This window comes from Volvox carteri, assembly GCF_000143455.1.
Source record: "Volvox carteri f. nagariensis unplaced genomic scaffold VOLCAscaffold_8, whole genome shotgun sequence".
Classification (NCBI taxonomy): Eukaryota; Viridiplantae; Chlorophyta; class Chlorophyceae; order Chlamydomonadales; family Volvocaceae; genus Volvox; species Volvox carteri.
The window spans coordinates 2202397-2223444 of NW_003307551.1; the positions used below are offsets into that span (position 1 = coordinate 2202397).

Here is a 21048-nt window from a genome sequence, read left to right on the forward strand (position 1 = left end):
CATATAAGGCTGTCTGCACACCGGTGTGTGATGGCAACCTGAAGAGCCGTGACAAATGTATTCCTTGCGACTTGGTAAGCTGTAAAAGCTTGATCGACTTGCTTAAGGATACCCGCTACCTCAGCGACAGATGTCAATTTGCTTGTAGCGGTAGGCATCCTTACAAACTCTAAGAAGGAAATAATTCAAGTTGGTCTGCTATACAGCCTCCGCAACAATAAAGTTTTGGGATGGGGAACCGGCAAGAAACCACCTGTGTCGCGTTATCCAGTTGCATCAAGTTCATGACTTCCTGTTGACAGAAAATAACGGTGCTGCTGTACTGGTCAAAAAAGTTTCGATGTACTGTAACCAGCCGTTTGTACGACACGACCGGTTCTTTGCGGCCTTTTTCCCTTCAGGACGTAGGCGGTTACATGCTAATTGGATAATCCCCTCTGTTGTCCGCTTCATTATCCCATTAGCATATAGCAAACACTACCTGTGCTCCGCTTGCAGGCGAAAGCCCTTAAGAGTTGCCTTCGCAAGACACTTTTTCCTTCATTCTGCCGAGTACTTTTTCATTTCATCGTCCGCCACAATATGCCCGTGAGTTAACGCTTGACACATGCAGCTCCTTCCACGCTCATAGCGCGCAATACCCTGCACGTACCCTCGCCTCTCCTTACCATGTACGTAGGCAGTAACATAAGATACGCAGAAGCCAACTAAATAAACCTAACGGTTTCTCCAACCGAATAAAAACGGCTAACCGCCTAAGGAGCCACGTCGATACCATACCATCAAGGTGCAACCACCAGTAGGCACCGTAAGCAAAACTAACGGATTATCCACCTGGAAACCAATATCGCAATCATTTGAAATCCAAACAAGGTTGCTTCACATCACCGAACCCGCAAATCGCACGCCATGACGTTTTCCACGACGTGACCGCTGCACATGGGGAGGGAGCACCCCAAGGCGCAACTCCTTCAGGGAGATTACGGCGGAATATTCGAGTTCCATTGGATTCCGGTTTCATACGGGCCTTGCTACCGTAGGTGAAGGCCAATACTAACAGGATGAAAGAGGCCCAGACGGGGCAAATACATGTACACTCTCATCCCTCCCCCCGCACGCAACAATGGCGCGCTTGCCCGAGCCAAGTGCGGACACCAAAAGGAAGTGCGGACGGACGTAAACATCTGTACAAAACCTGTGAAATTCAAATGTGCCCGGATCGGCGTGATGTCTAATCGAACCAAAATGAACTCCAAGCCACGTAAGCACACGGCTCTCTCAAATGAGTGTCTTGTCACCGCGTCCGCACCGTAAAACATGTCGCCCTCCTTAACCATCAAATACAAAAGCCTTCACCTCCAGCGGCCCAGCCTGCCCCCGTTCAACATCTGCCTCGATGTTCACTGGGTGCCGAATTCACGCAACGTTAGACCACAGACCGTACGGCTGTCTTTGCAACAGGAAACAGCAACGTATCCGCCAAGGGATGCTGCCGCAAGCACTCCCGGCGATTCACGCCCATCTAAGCACCCCTGCATACCTCGATGCAATCCTCCCGTCCAAGTTCTCCCGTGCCACATCCCGCACCACCCGGCCTTGGACACACGGAACCCCCCATGAATAAATAACACCCACAAAGCAAGCGATGCTCAACTTTTGACCACACATTTGCGCCAAGCGCCAAGCACATCGTCACCAGCCAGCACACAGTGACGACGAGCATCTGGCGACAGAAACGAGCATAAATGGGCAGGAGCCCCTGCTCTGCGCTGCCTCTACCTATACCCGAACTGCCACTGGCGTACCCATCGGCATTCCGACCGGATATGAGCGGGTTAGGGCAGGGCACCGCAAGGTTGCGTCCTTACCGGCAAGTTATCTCATGCCGCCGCAAATTGCGAGGGCGCTCCTGGCTATGTCGAGGCCAAGATGGCCTGCGAAGGCACCGGCGCCACCGTTTCGTCGCCTCCGGCCGGGCTCCCGCCGGGTGCCGGCTGCTCGCCAACGCGCTTCGTCATCCGCTCCACTGCCTTGCGGTGCGCCTCCTCGATAGGATGCCAGTCACCCTCCCCCCCAAGATCCTTCGGTAGCAACTGTAGGCGGCAGCGAAAGGCAATCGACCATCTGGCCAGTCAACGGCGGGTCCAAAATAAGGAACGCCACTTTGCACTTTCCCCCAGGAAGCGGCGAGGGCATTTCACCAGAGAGCAGCACCCTCCCTGGAGAGTGACAATGTGACACGGCCTTTCCCGGTTTCATTTCGCCATAAACACCAATATCAAGTTGAGAAGCCCCGGTCCTAGGTCTCGTAGGAATCCAAACTCGCATACCTGCAAGTCAAAGACCTTCTCAAACTCCACATGGGCATTCTTGGCGAACACAAAATGGATCTTGGTTTTCGTGACGGGGTCAATCTGACACCAACGGGGGATTGGGCGGCAGCAGGACATCGTCGTCAACGCATTGATAAGCGGCTGGGCTCCCGAAGGGGAGACCGATGGCGGCTTATGCTCAAAAGCGTATGTGTTAACGGAGATGCAAGAGCAGGAGAGTCACAATGAGAGCTCAAGGAATATGCTTAAAGGTGTTGGAGTGCAATTATTTATGCAAAGGCTTCTTGGAGAGGCAATCGAGACAACGCGCTGGCGTCACCGGCCGCGAAAAGCCTTGGCAGCAGCCGCATGCAAGTTCATCACATCCCATCGTGGTCGCTGCTGTTGCTGCTGCTACCGGCGACAAAGCTGCAGGGCTCTGATGCAACAATAGAACGCCCCCTCGCTATGGTACAGTGCCAAGTGTCCACTCCATGGCAGTCCATAAAGCTCCACCCCGGCTGCCAAGGCCATAACGCAGTAAGGCCGAAAAGCGGACAGCAAGCCACGGGGAGTCGTGCACCCCCCTGTGATTGCAAGTACTATCCATGCAAGCCGCAATCCACGTAAACCACTGCAAATTGTTAACAGCCAACTAAAAATCCCAAATCCACATTGACACGTGCACCCGGTCAGTCTACGCGTCACTTACGAAGGGGCCCAGCGCTCGCCACAACGCGTAGAAGGCCATAGGGGCCTCGTACAAGAACAACTGGCCGAGGCGTTCCGGATCTAAGGCCAACATCAAAAGTGAAGAGGCATTCGGAGGGGGCGGGGGAGGTAAGCGGCATATGTGGTCCCGGACGTTGCACGAAGTGCATTTTGACTCAAGAAGCAGGGTTCAACAAACCAGCTACATGCCCATGGGAACGGGTTGAGTGCATCCATCTACCCATCCACGAGACGAAGGAATCCCAGGCATCGTATAATCACAGAGGTCCCGCGAGCGAAAACGGCTAGGAAAGCTGGAACCGCCAACGGGCATCAGCCTCCAGAAACAGTGCACCCATCAAATAAACGTATGGTTACACAACGCAACGGTGTCAGTCGCGCCTCCCATGCAAAAGTAGAAAACCTTTCGGACTAGTCAAGCAAACACCCAACGACGCGAACCAGTGGAGCAACAGGAGAGCTCACAACAACCCGACTGTGACGCGCCGCAAAAAAGACCAATAGGCGGCTGCGGACCCCTCCTTATTCCCAATCACCTACAGTGGTTCTGAAGGAGCTCGAACATGACCTGCAGCGCCGTCAGGTCGGCGTTCTTCATGCCCAGATCTGCCGGGGGGACAAAACATGAAACACACTGGGGATCCTGGGCGGCATGGGCGAGAGGACTGCACAAGTGCCTCTCTGGGTAACGCAACCCCTGGTGTAACACACTCTCACACACACACACATAAGTGCTATAAAGCACGGGGAATTCCTGGTATATATGCGGAGCACAACATCTTCAGATGTGTGGGAGGTTAAGGTCGTCGCCACCGGCATTGTCACCTTGGTGGTTGGTTCAGGAGGGTGTCACCTCAGGGGCGCCAATGTACACAGCAATGGCAAACGCGGCTATCGACATGAGGTCAAAAGCCCTGACTGGCCAGCAAACCTCGCAGCGCCTTATGAAGCGCCTGCCTAACCAATTCTGCGGCATAGCTGTTCGCCGCCAGTACCGCTGTCCTCCGACCACGTGAACCCGTCCCCTCCATGTCCCCATTTTCCCGCCACCGCCACCACTACCATCTCCGCCACCACCAACACAACAGCAGCACTCACCCCGCAAGTCGAACACGCCTGTGAACTTCCCGTCCCAGTCGTCATGCGAGTTCCTGCAGGACAGAAACACGGGGGACTAGTCGTTTGCACAACAAAGCAGATGCACTCAACATACCATTGCTCGCACACATGCACAGTTCAACGGTATGACGCGGGACACAGCTCCCAGAGGCCAGAGAACCATTAGTTGCACTAGGCTTAGTTGCACTAGGCACCGGCTGGGGAGCTGGACGACGGGATACACCGTAAGGCGCCCACTTTGTCCATCAGCTCGGACAGGACGCTGCAAACCCGCAATGCACACGTGTAGGTGTTACGTCAACCTGCACGATAGTCCTTCACCCTCATGGCTGCTCGCGCACCCTATGGCCACGGCGGTATCCAGGGCATAGATGCAAAACGCCATCGCATCCTCCTTGCTTTCAAACTTGCGGTGTCGTGCCCCCACCCCCAACACGATGGGGCGCCCGGTCTTGTCCAGACCTTGCAAGAACACCTGCGGGAGGGGATATGGGGGTATCGGAGAGACAGATTGCAGCAGATACAGGGTCGTCCCTTGTGGTGCTGATCATTCCTGCTCAGAGGGCTCCCCCAGCGGCAACTGAAGCCGGACGCTGCAGCCTTGGGACGGATGGACTCCTCGCAAAACGCAAGGGACGAAGGTAATCATCGACGCAGAAACGCAGCGTTAGGGGAAGGCCGCCCTGCTGTCACATAATCCCTGCGGGCAGCTCCCCAACAAGGCGCCCGGGTCCGTCCAAACTTAGTGCTGTTTGGGTTGTGCAGTCGAAGGCGTAAATGCAGCAGCGGCACCAGGCGCAATTTCCCGCTGTACCGTGTCACGTGCGCGGCAGTATCGACAAAACCTCAGAGGCCACATTCCCCGCAAACGGTAGACCTCTCTCTGGATGGCACCATACAATGCCATGCAGCCTACCTTCTTGTGCCGCAGGTTGACCTGCACTCCGTGATGCTCCTCCTGCACCGGGCGCCCTGGGCCTCGCCGCCAGGTGATGTGCTTCTCCAACATGGCAGCTGCCGCCTGGCGGGATACGTGTCGGGTGGGATAAGCAGGCGCATTGCGATTTAATAGATAATTATATTCATATACTAAATGCGGCATGGGTCAGTAGGCTGTGTTGGGCAAATAAGGCGCGACGAGGACGCGTAGCGCACTCCACGAAACCCGGCGGCGCCTAAACCGCCCCTCCCAGCTGTATTTCGACGACCCACGTGTGGTGTCACAGGGGTGTAGCCACTTGTCTACCAGTGTGATTGAACTATGCGCACAGTCGGATGCGGATGTCGGCGTAAGGGGCTGATGATGATGCCACACTTGTGTGATGAGCCGCGTGAAGTCCGACCGCCAAAACGCACGACTTGCCTTTATATCACCTTTGCGTGCTACTAGCCACCTGGCAAGAAGCCTGTCAGTCAGTCCTTCCTCAAAGGCGCTCGTAAGGACGTCGTGGGCATCGTGAGGCAAGAGTTTTCTAAGCTCTTCAAAATCATGTGGAGACGGATTGTAGGGTGGATGTGGAGACATTTTATGTAGGCAAACAGCGGCAAGGTCAACGTGGTAAACTGCGATGTCGCTTGGGGGTTAAAAACCTAGGCAGTTCCCTACTTCAAAGTAAGTGGTCAGTCGGAAAGAATGTAAGGTGCTGTAATATTTGTCAGCACATTTCTCAAGTAACAATAGGGTTTAGGCGATTATACCACTTCAGTACATCCGAACTCGTAGCTGCTTGCCGTCGTACGCGTTTACGTCCACTCATCCAAGCCTTGAACACTATCACAGGCGTGATGCAGCAGCATGCAACGTCACCAGACTTCTTATGGTAAAGCCATCACCAGGCCACGTTGTCCTATGTCAAGCGCAATGTATTCGCGCCCGGCCCCGCACAGGGACTTATGGCCACACCACCCGGTAATACAGCAGCTCTCACTCCTAAGTCCCCTCTCGTCAAATCATCATTCGTGGCACTGGTATCGGTGTAATCAGCCTGTCGCTCACCAGCTTAGGGTAGCCTGCTCCTGCCTCCGTCCCCGGGCCAGTGTGTACAGCGCCGGTTGCAATCCCACCCAGCCCAGAGCTCAAAACGACCGCAATGAATGCGTATCTGGCATCGGCAGACAACGGGCAACATGGCCCTCGGGTCCCATCTCGTCCGGAGTGCCATGGCCGCCACCCACCCATCCCCCGCGAAGCCCTGCGTGCCTGACCCCGCCACCTCCTCTCATTTCGTTGCTGGAAGTCGCGGCACGTTCCACTGCCGCAATCCTGCTGACCGCCACTCTAGTCCTGTCCGCCACCTCGGGGCTGCCCGCTGATGCAGCTGCAGTGGCCGCCGCGCCGCCTCCATCGGCAGGTATCCTAGGACCGTTGCCGCCGCAGCAGCCGCCCCCAACCGTACCCGTTGGCAGTGCTGGTGTTGCAGCTCAGCCAAGCGCTATATCCCCCCCTGACACCCTGGTTGCACCCACCATTCGGTTCACTGGCCTCGAGGCCCTGGAATCGCTCCCGCCCCTGCCCACAGAGTTCCCTCCACTGCCTGAGCTCCAATTGCCGTCGTACACCACGGTGGGTGGGTATGACTGGGTTGACTGGGTGCAGGTCTGCCATGTTAGGATGGTCGTTGGGATGTACCGTCTGAGTGCGGTGGACCTGTCGGGGGTGCAGTGGAGGCTCAGTTGAGATCTGCGCCGGGTGGTCCTAAGGCCCTGCCCCCGGCACCGCTGGGAGAGCAGCCAAGCAGACGATTGCCCTTCCCTCCAGTCCCTCCTCTTTCACTCCCCCCTCTCCCCTGCCCTGCCCTGCCCTCCGCTCCCTTCCCCGTTGCTATTCGCGTTCGCATTCGGATGAGAATGATGTCCGTGTGTCTTATTGCCTTCCCCGACCAAACCCCACCCTCCAGGCTAAACTGCGGAATGGGCTGCGTGTGTTTCTGCTTCGGGATGAGGAGGTGCCCTTGGTAAGAGCCACGTTGCTCATGCGCGGAGGTCAGTACGGCAGCCCGCCAGGCAAGGTGTGTGCGTGTGTGCGTCCGGTTACCGCTGGTTCTGGAGCCCCAGTACTCGAAGAGGGGGAGCGGGAGGGGCCGTTATCACCCTTCGGGCGGAGAAGGGTTGGCGCGGGTGTCCGCGTTTCAGTCACTGCGTTAGATAGTTGCCGCCTCCCTGACGATTTATCTCTCCCTTGTCTGGCGCCAGGTGGGGGTTGCAACGCTGACGGCCTATGTGCAGCGGGCAGGCGGCAGCGTGGCACACCCCGCTCCCTCCCTTGACTATCGCCTGGAGGAGCTGGCTGCCAGTATTGAGATGGGCGCTGGGCCCCAGGCGGTCAGTGCGGACATGCAGTGTCTGGCTGAGGACGTGGAGGAGGTTATGGGGCTTATGGCTGAGGTGGTCAGGTAGGATGCAGTGGAAGCAGTGGGTTGCTTTGGCTCAGGTCGGGTACTTGCGCCTTGGCGCTGTGCTTGGTTGCTTAGGTGCGGATGGCTGTTGGATGGCTGTTGGGCAGGGAGGGAGGGGAGGGAGGGGAGGGAGGGAATTAAGAGATCAACTGCCGAGGTGTCGGAAACAACGCCTCTAGGGCGCCTCGTGCCCCCGGGCTCCCGACCTGGACTCTGCTTACGAAGCTACTTGCACATCATCAGTTTCCCGCCGACGTCCCTTGTAGGACACCAGCCCTTCCCGGCGATAAGCTGGCGCTATACCAGGCTCAGATACTCAACGCCCTGGAGCATCAGAACGACTCCCCAGCAGCCATCGGGCGCCGGAAGATTACCAAGCTGCTGTACGGTCCGGACTCCATCTATGCGCGCACCCCTACCAAGGCAGGCGTGTCCTCCATCTCGCCTGACGACCTGCGCGCCTACGTGGCCCGCTGGGAGCGCCCGGATGCGGCGGTGCTGGGTGTGGTGGGTGCCTTCGAACCGCGTGAAATGCTGGCGCTGTTGGACCGGGAGTTCGGTGACTGGGCGCCCGCGCTGGGCCAGCCGGATGAGCCGCCGGCGGTGCCCCGCGGTGCACCGCCAGCCGTACCTGCCCTGAACTCTACGCCTGCCGCAGCCGCAGCCGCAGCCGCAACTACCGCCTCGTCAGCACAGCCCGAGTCATCCCCACCTATTTCCTCGTTCGCCCCAGCTGCGGCCCCTCCCACATCCACCTTTTTGTCGGAGGGGTCTAAGGGAGCAACACCGGCAACGACGGCGGCGCCATCGGGTCGGCGGCCGGTGGTGTACCTGGTGGACCGACCGGGTCTTACGCAGGTATAAGGGTAGCGCCGCATCTGGATCCGCATCCACCACTGGTGTAAGTGTACCTCCCACACAACAAAACTCCCCGTGGATATCCGCCCGCGGCTAACCAACCAAACAACACGCGCGCACAACGTGAAGGCAGCTGGCGATGGGCGAGGAAGTGCCAGCTGGTGTCGCCACCATGATGTGTCTTTCCCCCCTCGCGCCTCGCACCCTGCCACCCTAAAACCCTGAGTAAACCTCTTTCCCTCTGTCAGTCAAGTCACTACAGTCAACTAGCAGTCAGAGGGGTTTTTTAGATCCTCAGTCGTCTCTCCGTAATCAAACACTTGTGAGGTCCTAATTGCCGACCCGGAGCATCCCCCACTGCAAATCATCCAACATGTCTCCTGGAAGACCTCCGAAACCATCTTTTGACCCTTTCCCCCGGGGCCCCTTTCGCCGAGGCTACAGGCGTACGTGTTGACCGCTGAACCGGGCATATCTCTTTCCGACCCAGACCTATTCGCACTGGATGTGTTGGGCGGCATCTTCAACTCTTTCGGGGGCCAGCTGTTCGACACACTGCGGAGCCGGGAGGGGCTGGCTTACTCGGTGTCGGGCGGCTGGGACAGCCCCGCCTATCACCAGGGTCTGTTCGTGGCAGGTGCGAGTTGGGTGTGGCGCGGGTGCGGGTGAAAGTGTGGATGGGCAAACGAGGTGGGCGGGGGAGCTGAGAGGAAAGGGCCAGGGGGTTGCATGGTGGGAGAGGGAATCAGCGGGGCAGCGGGTAGGGGCGAAAATGGGTGTGAAAGATGGGGAGGGTATGAGGTGCGCGCAGGGAGAGATGGGGAGGGTACTATCACCTTGTGGAGAGTGTGCGCAGTGATGGAGAGAGAAGGAGACGGGGAGGGGGGGAGGATGGGGCTGGGGGCCCCAGGGTGGAGGGTAGTTGTGCGGGGCCAGGCTAACGACCGCAGCTGCTGCTGGCCCAGGGTCGTCGCCTCGTTGTGTGGGAGGGGCCGATAGGTGTCGCTTTAAAGACCGCTCATATAAACTTTGTGGGGAAGAGGGGTTGGGCCACGCAACGCAGATTCACGCATGCTGGCCGCTGCATTGTCGCTTCTCCTTGCCCGGTTCCAGCCATCTGCCCAGCGCCCATGGCAGGCGCCATCCTGCCTCACTCGTTGGGCTCAAGCATCCTCGTCTGTTTGAGCCTCTGTTGCTGCTCCCGCGACCATCCACCCTCCCCTTTCCCCCACCGCCTGGGGGCTCCAGGCGGCCAGACCTCCTCCCCGGGCGAGTTCCTCAGAGCGCTCCGACAGATACTTGGCCGAGCCGCTACGGAGGCACCCACTGCCCAGGAGCTGGAGGCCGCCAAGGCTGAGACCCTCAATTCATTCGTCTTCAACTTTGCATCCACTGCCAGCCAGCTGCAGCGTATTCTTGTGTACGAACTGCTCGGCCTGCCACAGGTACAGTAGACGATGCCGTGCACTTTACCCGTTGTACAACGGACCTAAGCTGATAGATTCGCCCGTGCACTGCCAGGCGGGGCCAGCGGTGGTGGCCCATTGCATCCGGTTCATTCTTAGGGTTTAAGATAATGGCCTGAGAGCAGGCTTAAATCAAGAATAGTGCCCACCGCAGACAGTTTCGGCAACCCTGCGTAATTTGTTTCCCGTGTGTGTGTATGTGTGAGTGCAGAATTTTTTGTTCAAGTACAAACAGGGCATCGAAGGGGTGGAGCTTGAGAGCGTGGCGAGGGCGGCTGCAGCGCACCTGCACCCTGAGCGGCAGGCGGTGGTGGTGGTCGGGGACCGGGAGGTTGCCCAGCTGAGTCTGGAGGTGGCGGGCTTCGAGGTGCTGCCCTTGAGGCTGGACGACTGAGCTACAGGGGCGCGAGAAGTAGAGGCTGGCTGATGGAAGGGCTGGCTGACTGCATGGATGGCCATGCGGCGCGGGCTGGACAGCAGGCGGCCGAGGGGCGGGGGTTGCTCGGGGAGGGCCCGCCGCTGCTCACAGTGGGCTAGTGGGCTAGGAGGACACACAACACAGCGCGCTGGGCGGGTGATGGATTAACGCGGTCATGATGGGGTCGCTGCATGGGGTCGCTTCAAGCACTGTGTTGCAATATAACGTCAACGTGAGCCCAGCCATATTGAAAAGTTTCTGGTGCGGTGAGGCAATGGCCTTCATTTCGCTGGTTGAAGTGTGGTGTGTGTGTACCCAGGGAGCCTGCAACAGTAGATGTTTGCAGAGCTTGGCGAGAATGCGGTGTTTACAGCAGTTTGCAGCGGCCAGGGAAGGTTAGAGCCAGTGGTAGAGACAGCTAAGCTGTGTGTGAGTGTGTGTGAGTGTACTGGATGGTACCAGCTTCACCAGCTGTTCATCGGTGCCGGCTGCTCTGCGCGTCCTGCAACTAAGTACTCCACTGTTACTGAACAAACGGTTCTTGGGCAACAGCCTGAAACGGTGCGTTCATATAGAATGCTGAATCTTAACATGTACCACGATGGCAGCAGCTTCAGACAGGTACCCATCGGGTTTCGTGCAACGGCAAAACTTGTAAGGAGAAACTCAGGAACGAGCAGCGGGCTTGCGCCATATTTTGCACCCAAGGCATCCATTCGATACAACTGTAGCTGAATTGGTTAAGGCTTCTGTTGAGTCTCTGCAGTCCTTGAACACGCGTCGACAACCCGTGGGTCGGCGGTAGATGAACCGTCGGACAGTTCGCAGAAGCATGCTGCTAAACAAACTGGTTAGCATGATGCTCGGAAACATCAGGATGAGTTATGGTATCACGCATGTTTTGTAAACCTAGCATGAACACCAAGTATAGTAAGGATGATGAACGGCAGGGTGATGCTACTTCCCAAGCATGTCAAATTATATACCCTTTCATTCGTTTGATGTGATAATGGACAGCTGCTATAGACTTTTCAGTTTACACAGCGCTGCCTAATAGCTCCTAGCCGTACCCTCTGGCACGGAATGTTGCGCAGAATGCCAAGCTCTTAGGTTGTAATATTTAGGGGACTGCTCGATCTGAAGGACGCTTAAGCATTAGCTTTTTCATCAAGAGCAAACCCTGCGGCGCACGCATTTGGAGGTGCGCACAGGCTTTTGCTGCCTGATCATGACAGGGTTTCCGAACTTAAACGAGGTTGAGCTATGATGAAGTCGTGCAAGTATTTTCCATTTTCGAGAGAGCGGTGGTTTTCGCAATTCGTCCGATGCGTGACCTGGACGGGGTCCCAACGGACGTGGACATAGGGCGCAATTTGCTTTAATCTAGATCATTGAAGTGGGGACATCTTGCGAGCATTCCTGCTTCTGGGTAGCCGTTCGCAAGCCCATGCTGGAGTAACTTCCCATGGGCCTTGACGGGAGCACTATGCCATCAAAACACATAACGGCTCTTCAATACCATCAAAATACTTTCGATGTCAGGATACTTCCTTGCTTTTTGTTTGGCTTTCCCAGGACCGGAGTACGTCGAGGGAAGAGCTGTTTGACCGGCTTCGCAAGTATACGCCGCAGCTCAGGGACAGCCCAACTACAGAAAATTCCCCTCTGGTGGACATCAGCACCCTTCAGCAAGGCCGGTCCAGCCCGCTAGGAACCGGAGCCTCTGGCAACAGCTTAGCAACGCTTCTGGACCAGCAGCCGCGGAGAATCTACGGCGATTGCTTCCACCTAGCTTAGTCCCACTTCAGCTTTGCAACCTCCCCGCGCCAACTCCAACCGTTGCCTCCGGTTTTGGCTCACTTGCACAGTGGACCACTCAGCAGCAGCACTACTAGTAGCAAAACCACATCATCACCCGTGGCCTGCACTTCCAGTGTAGCACTAGGGGCCAAATCGAGAGGGGCCGGAAACCCTTCTCTGGCTTCCCGTCGCCGGCCAAACATATAGCTCCTAGTGGCAGGATCACTACTTACCTCGTCGGCTGTACATCTCAGCCGCGTCACGTAACGCAGCGGCGTCCATTAGTTAAAGCCTTGACTAGCTTACAGAGCACCAGGTTGTAGCACGCGGCGGGCGCAGTTGGAGGTGCCTCCGTCAGCACCATGTCGGACTCGGGGCCTGACAGTGGGCCGGTAGCCCACCTGGCGGAGCTGGCCGCCAAGGAGGCCCGGCTCGCGGAACTGGAAGCACGTCTGGCGGAAGCGCACACCACCAATATACGATTGACATCTTCTTTGGAAGCTGCAGAGGCGGAGAACGCGGTGCTGCAGGCGCGAGTGGCAGCCGCGGCCATGGCGTCAGCGGAGCCGTCGCCTCGCGGCGCGTTTGGTGTGCTGCCACCGACCACGGACCCAGCGCTGCTGGGCGTTCAGGACAAGATCATCAAGCTGACGCGTGACCAGAGTCTTGAGCGGCAGGGCGCATTGACCATCCTCAAGGAGGAGCAGCGGCGTTTGGCGGCCATTCGCAAGGAGTACATGGAGACTGAGCGCACCAACGTGGAGCTCAAAAAGATGCTCGCACGGATTGACATCAAGAAGCTGAGGGAGCAGAAGGAGGCACTGGCGGCGAAGGTGTGGGGCACGGCTTGCGGCACGGCTGCTACTCAACCTCAATCCTAAGGGGAGAAAGGGGGAAGGAGGGCCGGCGATCAATCATGAGTGAACATCCTACCATGAAGGGCATACTGAAAGGAAGGGCTGGGGATATTTCCTCAGGCTATAAACAGGAAGGCTGGGCATGGGCTGGCGGCCTACGTGTGATGGATTGATTGGGGCCTGCTGCAGCTTGCTGTCGGAGCGCTTGAAGCCTCCACTGTGGGAGGCTCGTAGCTGTTAAAAGAGGCCAGCAGGAGCAATCGCACACCCTGTCGTGTCCATCCTTTGCGACAAATTATTGACCGGGATCCATCACGTCTCGGGGGAGATGCAGTGCCCTGCACAGTTGCACCCTCCTGCGCATCGTCGCCTCTCCGCCGATCACCTGTCGCCTTGATCCTTATCCTTCCTTCCCACACCCATCAGGCTGCTGAGGCTGAGCGGCTGGCCTCGGACGTATCCTCCATGGCGGCCTCTGTGCACCGGCTGGACGCCCTGAAGGCGGAAAGGGCCCGGCTGGAGCCTCTGCAAGGGGAGCTTACGGCGCTGGAGGAGCAGCTCAAAGAGCTGCGGCAGCTGGAGGCCACACGCAATGCGCTGCAGGCAAGGACGATGGGAGGAGGTCTGGGCGGGACTTTTGTTGCCTGCACTGCCGTATAGATCCATGTTGGCACATGGTCCCTTTCTCCTCCTCCATGACCTTGGCAAGGAGAAGGTCGCATTCCCCGCTTGATCCCGCTCGGGGCGGGTTTTGCCATGACCTCTCTGTATTCCCTGCGCCTTCCTCACATGCCACCAGGCTGAGGTTGCGGGGCTGCAGCCCGCGGCTGTCGTGACGGAGCGCCTGCGCAAGCAGCTGGCTGCGCTGCGGGCTGACGCTGCCGCCGCGGAGGCCCTTCAAGAGCAGGTGTCCGCGCTGAGCCCGGTGGCGGAGCAGCTGCCGGCGCTCAAGGCCCTGTACGCCAAGCTGCAGGCAAGCACGGCGGAGGTGCGGCAGCTGGAGAAACAGCTGGAGCAGCGCGATAAGATGGAGGCGCTGAGGCTTCAGCTGCATGGGCAGCTTGAGGAGCTGCATGTCAAGGTCGCAGGCATTGAGGACCTGAAGCGCCAGGTGGAATCTGCACAGCTGGCGGCGGGCGAGGTGATGCAGCTAGAGACGCGGTTTGCGCAGCTGCAGTCCGTGGCGGCCCGCCTGCCGGTTCTGCGCGCGCAACACGAGAAGCTGGAGGCACAGTGTGCGGAGGTGGCAGACCTGGAGGGCGAACTGGCGAACCTCAAGCAGCAGGTGTGGCAACTACTTAGGAAGAACAGCAGGCACGACGGGGAATAGGGGTGGGGTGCAACTAGGGAGGGGTGCAACTATAGCAGGCGACGTATGGTGAGGGCTTTACCGGCTTATGAGTGGGGGCCTGCGCCGTGCGCGGGGTTGGGGTGGTTTGGGGTCTTCGGTGAAGCGTAAGATGTATGTAGGAGCTTAATTCATTGTAGATCGGGCACAGCCTAACGCCGTTCATACACGTAATGTGCTCCCGCACTGCAGCTCAAGCTGAGCACGCTACCCCGTCTCCCGTCTCTCTTTTGGTTACTTTGCATCGCAGGTGGCCCTACGCAACTCCCTGCAGCAGCAGATTAACATTCTTGCGCCCAAGGCAGCCGGCACTGAGGCCCTGCGCGCCGCCCTACGCGAGGTGGAAGCTCAGCTGGCGTCCAGCGAGGACTTGGAGCGGCAGCTGGTGCTCATGCGCTCCATGGCCATGGAACGCCGCCGCGAGGGCGCCAGCCAGTTCGTGGAGGCCGTGTCCAACTTGGGCTTGGTGCCAGCAGTGGACCAGCAGCAGCACGAGCTTCGTGCCTCCGCTGGCGGCGCAGCGAACGCGGAGGCGGCCACTGCAGAGGACGGAGCGCTGGCGCCAAGCGTGTCCAGTGGCGGCGGAGCTCCCGCTTCCTTGGACAGGCCGCTGGTGCCAGCCGGCGGCCTCGCGTTCCCGGCGCCGCAGCCGCAGCCATCGCGCAACGCCTCGGCAATTTCGACGGCTGGTGCCATTCGCGACGGCAGCCAGTTCGTGGAGGCAGTGACCAGTCTGGGGCTGGAGGTGCAGCGCAGCATGGCGGGGCCGGTGCTGGCGCCCTCTGCGCCTGCGCCACTGACATCGCCGTCCAGCGGCCATGTCACACCACGGACGGGCCTGGCACCGCTGCTCGCCGCCGCCGCAGCTGCGGCACATTCCACAGCCACGGCCACCCCGGCCTCAAACCGCTCCAGCCCGGGGCCAGTGGGGCTAGATCATACGCAGCAGTCGTGGCGGCATATGGAGCACGAGTACAAGGACAGGCTGGCGGAACTGGAGCAACAGCTGCGCGCCGCCTCAGGGGACTCGCAGCGGGTAGAGCTTGAGCAGCTGCGCGCGAGAGCGTCGGAGCTTGCTGCGGGGTTGCCGCCTCCCGAGGAGCTGGCGGCGCTGCGTGTGGAGGTGGTCACGCTCGAGGCGGCTGCAAAAGAGGCGCTGGAGCTCCAGGGCCAGGTGGCTGAGATGCGGCTGCTGGCTGGACAGCGTCAGGAGCTTCAGCGGGACATGGAAAAGAGCCTGAAGGTGCGGGAAGGGGAATGAAAGCGTTCTATGGAAGGCATGCCAAATTTCGGGCAGGATACCGTGACCAGTAGCACCACCTCTGTGCGTTGTGGTGGTGATATCGTTGAATGGATGCTGGCGGTTCGGGGATTTGGAATTGGATTTGACTCGTGTTTATAACATGGGCGAATTGGTGATCAGGAGATGCCTTTGGTGTACATACAAACTCGAGCGCTCCCTTCGCACGACCTGTCCTTTCCTTTACCGTTCCCTGCATTCCCATTTTTCGGCCATGAGTCGACGTCCTGAACTCTTCTTGACACTGCAGTGAACAGTCGGAACCCGTTGCGTTTCCCGCTTTCTTTCACTTCCCTTTTCGTTACCATCCCTCCCTCCTGCCGCAGTCCCAGCTGGCACTGCTGGAGGAGCAGGCTCGAGAGGCGGAGATTCTGGAGAGGCAGGTGCAGCAACAGAGCAACGTGGTGGCTAGGAAGCACGAGCTGGAGCTGCAGCTAACGGAACTGGAGGCAACCGCAGCGGAGGTAGGGCGTGTGTGTAGGAATTAGGTTCAGGAGTTCGGTAGGTGGATGTGGGGACTCGGACCCGGGATTGGGTGTGAATGGAGGACGTGGCCATTGGTGGCCCGGTACTGGCGCCCTGGCATATTACATGCACGGCGGGTGGGAGTTTACACAGGAAAATATTCTTGGAAGCTTTCGGGCCGGTCTTCTTTGCTGGTGTAAAGGTGTCATCCTCCCATGTTAATCGATTGTTGCGTGTTCGGGCTGCGTACGGTGAGCTCGCTGCTCGCGTAATTGCTGCTCTGCGACACAGATCTACCTGCTGGACCGCTTGGTTGCGGGACGGAAGGAGACAGTGGCTAGAAAGCCGGAGCTAGAGGCCGAGCTGCAGCGGCTACAGGTAGGGAAGGGATCAGGGCACGGTAAGAGCCGGAGTTCAGAGCTGCCGGCCTTTGCATTGTATTGTGGGGTGGGGGGGTGGGGGGAAGGAGCGTAGATTCCATCAACTACTGGACCTGTAAATGTCTCCCGGGTGGGTCCCAGGTGGGGGAATGATGTAGCGCACTCATGCCCGTGGCGCCGAAGTGGTTTGGGAACCTGGAAGACGGTGATGTTGGGCTTGCAACCCCGGAGCGTGACTCTACAAGGAATCGTTGAGTATCAGTGCCCCTGTCGTTGGCTAAACCGTCTGTTCCGTTGAATGTGCTCATGTGTGTGGGTATCTCCCTCTCTCAGCCGGAAGTTGACGTGGTAGACGAGCTCCGACAGCGGGTGGAGCGGGCGCATGCAGCGCTGGCGGAACGATCTGAGCTGGAGCTGCGGCTGGCGGAGCTGGGTCCGGTAGAGAAGACAGTGGAGGCGCTTAGGGAGCAGGTGCGCAGGGAACCTGCGACTATGGGGCTGTCACCCTCCACTTCTTGGCACAGAAGTTGACGACAGCCGCGGCTGCGCCAAGGGGAGCAGGGGAAATGACGGGGTGGGGCAGTGCAGCTGCCGTGTACAAAGTAGCTTTTGCATTCCTGCCCCCTCGTTGTATAGTTACACTACCACATGCGTGTCTTGATTCGCTGCCTCTTAACCACATCTTTACCCTTCTCCCTGTGCCCGGGTTTCCCCTGCGTGCCCATGGTCAGGTTTCGACACTGGACATGATTATTGCGGAGCGCCCAGCCCTCGAAGCCCGGCTTTCCGAGCTTCAGTCCCAGGCGGCCGAGACAGCGCAACTGGAGGAACAGCTGGCGCAGGCTCGGGCCCTGGTAAGTGCGGTGGCTGGGTACCTATTTTTGTTGTGGGAAGCCCTGGCTTTGTGGGTCCTTATCCGCTCCGCTGGGCCTTCATGAGTGATGCCTTCGCGCGTGATGTTCATGGTTTGATATCCGGATCTATTGGGACTTGTGATCCCCCCGTTCCGCAGGTGGCCATTCAGCCCGAGCTTTTGGCCCAGCTGGCGGTGGTGTCCGGGCCCGCAGCGGAGGTGACTGCACTTCAAGCGAAGCTGGAGGAGCAGCGCGCACTGTCGGAGCGGCACGCAGAGCTCGAGGCCGAGATTGAAGCCGCCGAAATGGAAGTCGCTCGGGTGAGAGCGCCTGCCGGCAACGCAACTGTACGAGCTTCCGGTTCTCAGTCCCAACAGTCGTCACATCGAGCGCCAAGTTTTGCGTTTCTACGTGTATAACCGAATTCCCGGACCGTAACCCCTCAGGACCCACAATTTACCCAGCAAGCATGCGCGTCCCTGCTTTGTTTCTTACTGCATGTTTGCGTGTGCATTTGAAAGTTGGTATGCCACTGTACTCTACGGAAGGCCTCTCTCATTTCCCATTAGGCTGGCTCATCCACCTTGTGTGGTGCACATCACTGGCAATGCAGATCCGCACGCTGGAGATCATCGCCAACCGCTTACGGGCAGATATCAGTAAGGGCCCTGTGCTACAGTCGGAGCTTGCCAAACTCAGCGACACAGCCGACCGTCTGCAGGACGCGGAGGAGTCGCAGCTGCGGGCTGAGCGCGACGAAGCACGCGCACGGGTGGCGGAGCTGGAAGCAGAGCTGCGGCATCAGCGCCAGACGGAAGGGCAGGGGAGGGGGCGACGTGACTTGCACGCCGTGCCATTGGAGGGCGGTGAAACCGGCGACGAGGAGGGCGAGGATGAGGACGAGGAACCGGAGCAGGTGTTGGTGGTCAATATGCTCGGGGAGAACGGGGAAGCGCGCGAAATGGGGCTGGTCGAGGGCGGCATTGCGCCCCGGCAGAGCCACATTGCTCGGCAGCAGCAACTGATGGATAAGCGACTGTCACTACAGCAGGAATTGCGGGACCTAAAGGTGAGAGATTGGGCAACAAATTAAAGCGAGCGGTTTTTTTTGTGTGTGTGGCTGCGGTGGTGTTTGGCAGAGGAAGGTAAAGAAGGTCACGCATCAGGGTGACGCACGTTTCGTGCATCCCACGGCTTGTCCTACGGCTCGGGATAACTCGGCCAGGCAAGGACAGTCGCGGTCTGTGTTGTGTACTGCCCAGGTGCTGCTCCGCAATTGATGGGCTCGAGCGTGCACGTGCTGTCTGCACCGCGATGCCCAAGCCAGCCGTTTGCAATAGGGGTTGGCTCTGGCCATACCCGAGGGCGTAGGGTTCTTACCTGGACTAGTACAATTCAAACGTCATCCTGTGCGGGCGCGTGCTGATGCCCTTGGCTTGGTTCCCCCTGGCCCCTGGCACATGACTCACGGCGCTCCAACGCCACGGCCCGTCCGCAGACCGTGGAGGCAGAAGTAACACGCCTGGAAGCCGCCATACGCGCACTGTCACCCCTGGTGGAGCAGCGCACGGCTCTGCAAGCGGAGCTGGAGGAGTTGCAACGCCAGGCGGCAATCACCGCCGCCGGGCTCACCAGCTCGGGGCTGTCAGGGGAGGCTTCGGCGCCGACAGCACCGGCCTCCGTCGGCAGCTCCTCCGGCGGCGATTCGCTCATACCAACGCCGCCGGAGCGCTTGCCTCAGGTGCCGTATTCGTCTAGCGGCGGTGGTTCTTCATCCTTGTATGGCCCGCTGGGCCGGGGTGCACTGCCGATGCTGCCGGAGGATGGCGCCGGCGTGGGGGCGCGGCTTGAGCCTCAGGCACCGTTGCCGTCGGACCTGGCGTCGGCAACGTATGAAGCAGACGCCATCGCCGCGTTGGCACAGCAGCGCGGTGCGCTCACTGCGGAGGTGGAGGCGCTGCGAGCGCAGGTGTCGGAGATTGGGGCGCTGCGGCAAGAGCGCGATTCGCTGCGGGAGCTGGAGGCAGAGGTGATGGCCCTGTCGGACGAGATTCCTCTGCTGGCGCCTTATGTCGAGTTGCTGCCGGCGCTGCGGGCGGAGCATGAGCGGCTACGGGACGCAGTGGGGGAGGCGAAGCGCCTGCATAGTGGTGTGGAGACCATGACTCTGCAGCTGGACCTTATGCGGGCGCTGCGAGAGGCGGCGTCGCCAGCAGCGCCGATGGCGCAGGTCATTAAGGGCACCGTCGACCCGCACCTGGCTGCGCCTGCAGGCGCTTACGACGTGGAGGACGACGATGAGCATGAAGAAGATCAACAGGACGAAGCTGCAACACCTGACGGTGAGAGCAGGCCGGGCGCCGAGCCGAGCACCCCCGAGGCCATGGCGGTGACGCCGGCGGGGGATGGTGTCAGCGGCTCCCTCGGAGGTGTTGTTGGGCACACCCCGTCGGCGGAGGTGGAGTCGTCGCTAGCAGCAGTGTTCACAAAGATCAAGTCGCTCGAGTCAGCCAAGCAAGAGCTGGAGGAGGAGAATATGGAGTTGAGGTCCAATATTGAAAACCTGAGGGAGCAGCTGGCAAGCAGCGCAGAGGCCATGCAGAAGCTGCGAGGCGTGGCGGAGGCGCTCAACATGCTGCGCCGGACCAGTATTTAACTACCTTGTGGGGAACTTGGAATGTACGGACGCTCGGGAAAAGGCGCTTGTTCATGTGGCTTGGTTTAGTGGCGCTTGTTTATGTGCTTTAGTTTGGGCCGCGTGTATTGGGAATAATATCTGGGGGTTATATGGCAGAACTGGGATCAGGAGCGGATGTAGTTGCCATGGGACCGCACGAGGGTCCCAGCTGAGTTTCGTAAAAGTCAGTGCTTTAAGCAAGGAAGAGGGCCTCCTGGGATGGAATGAAAGGCCTGGCACGCAGGGGGTCATGCGCGTCGGATCGTTACAATGTGCTTTTGGCGCGGCTGGGTCCCGGAAACTGGGGCGCGTGGTTACGTCTGGTCTGCCTTTCCTTGGTGATGGTCTGTGTCGGTGGCGTAGGCATGCAGCGCAGCAATTGCGTGTGTGGTGTGGCCGCAGTGGCCTAGGACTTTGTGGTCGAGGTCGGGGAGCGTTCTGCCATTTTGGAGTGATGGCGCAGTCGCAGCGTGGCATGGCGCCTAGGACTGCCGCCTTAATATGTCCACAAATATTGATTGGCGGGCGCGCTGTTGGGGGCCGCATAAGACTGAGCCGAAGGGAGAGGAGGCCTCGGCAGGACATGAGCTCAGAAGCTGTGATTGGGAATTGAACGGAAGTGGCGTTGCTTTAGCACCACACATCGTGGGCTTCTCTCGCCTTGTGAAGCAAGGTCAGCTGTTGGGAGCAGACGGCACCTTTGCGAGCGCTGTGGGGTGTCGTAAAACTGGGAGCTGGCGCTGGGGAAGTGGCTGGACTGCAACCGAGGACGCCGTTATGCCATCACAGTGAAGTTGAGTTGCTTATGCCATTGGCCGCAGTGCAGCAGGAGTTTTGGAACTGGCATCGTTCCACTTGTCTCGCGCGGCAAAGTGTGCTGCAGGGCAAATCATACCTGCCCCGGATGTCGAATTGTCGGCGACCTGCCGCTAGGCACGCTCCCACGATGCTGCTCGCATGCATGCCTAGGACTGCAGGCTGGGGCATAGAAACCATAGGCTGCATACAGTAGGCCGTATAAGGTGGGTGCTTGCTCCACGCTCCTCTTTTGATTGCAGGTATGAACT

At 59.1% G+C, this 21048-nt stretch overlaps 3 protein-coding genes across 3 annotated transcripts; 2 read left to right on the top strand and 1 right to left on the bottom strand.

The window, feature by feature from the left end:
- Nucleotides 1–1913: 1913 nt before the first annotated feature.
- Nucleotides 1914–5172, bottom strand: VOLCADRAFT_88398 (uncharacterized protein; the record flags this gene model as incomplete). Its single annotated transcript, XM_002948066.1, has 7 exons — nucleotides 1914–2093; nucleotides 2331–2414; nucleotides 3025–3104; nucleotides 3585–3650; nucleotides 4143–4195; nucleotides 4505–4638; nucleotides 5080–5172. The coding sequence occupies 7 exons, from the start codon at nucleotides 5170–5172 to the stop codon at nucleotides 1914–1916; spliced, it is 690 nt and encodes a 229-aa protein (XP_002948112.1).
- Nucleotides 5173–5980: 808 nt separating this feature from the next.
- On the top strand, nucleotides 5981–10841 carry VOLCADRAFT_103741 (uncharacterized protein; the record flags this gene model as incomplete). The annotated part of the gene is made up of 8 exons (XM_002947912.1): nucleotides 5981–6072; nucleotides 6354–6726; nucleotides 7061–7171; nucleotides 7356–7555; nucleotides 7825–8416; nucleotides 8861–9053; nucleotides 9665–9861; nucleotides 10094–10841. The coding sequence occupies 8 exons, from the start codon at nucleotides 5981–5983 to the stop codon at nucleotides 10274–10276; spliced, it is 1941 nt and encodes a 646-aa protein (XP_002947958.1). The 3' UTR covers nucleotides 10277–10841.
- A 1621-nt stretch (nucleotides 10842–12462) lies between these two features.
- VOLCADRAFT_103742 (uncharacterized protein) lies at nucleotides 12463–19960 on the top strand (the record flags this gene model as incomplete). Its single annotated transcript, XM_002947913.1, has 11 exons — nucleotides 12463–12933; nucleotides 13384–13611; nucleotides 13757–14242; nucleotides 14556–15548; nucleotides 15932–16069; nucleotides 16362–16448; nucleotides 16784–16921; nucleotides 17182–17304; nucleotides 17463–17624; nucleotides 17918–18373; nucleotides 18803–19960. The coding sequence occupies 11 exons, from the start codon at nucleotides 12463–12465 to the stop codon at nucleotides 19958–19960; spliced, it is 4440 nt and encodes a 1479-aa protein (XP_002947959.1).
- Nucleotides 19961–21048: the final 1088 nt, after the last annotated feature.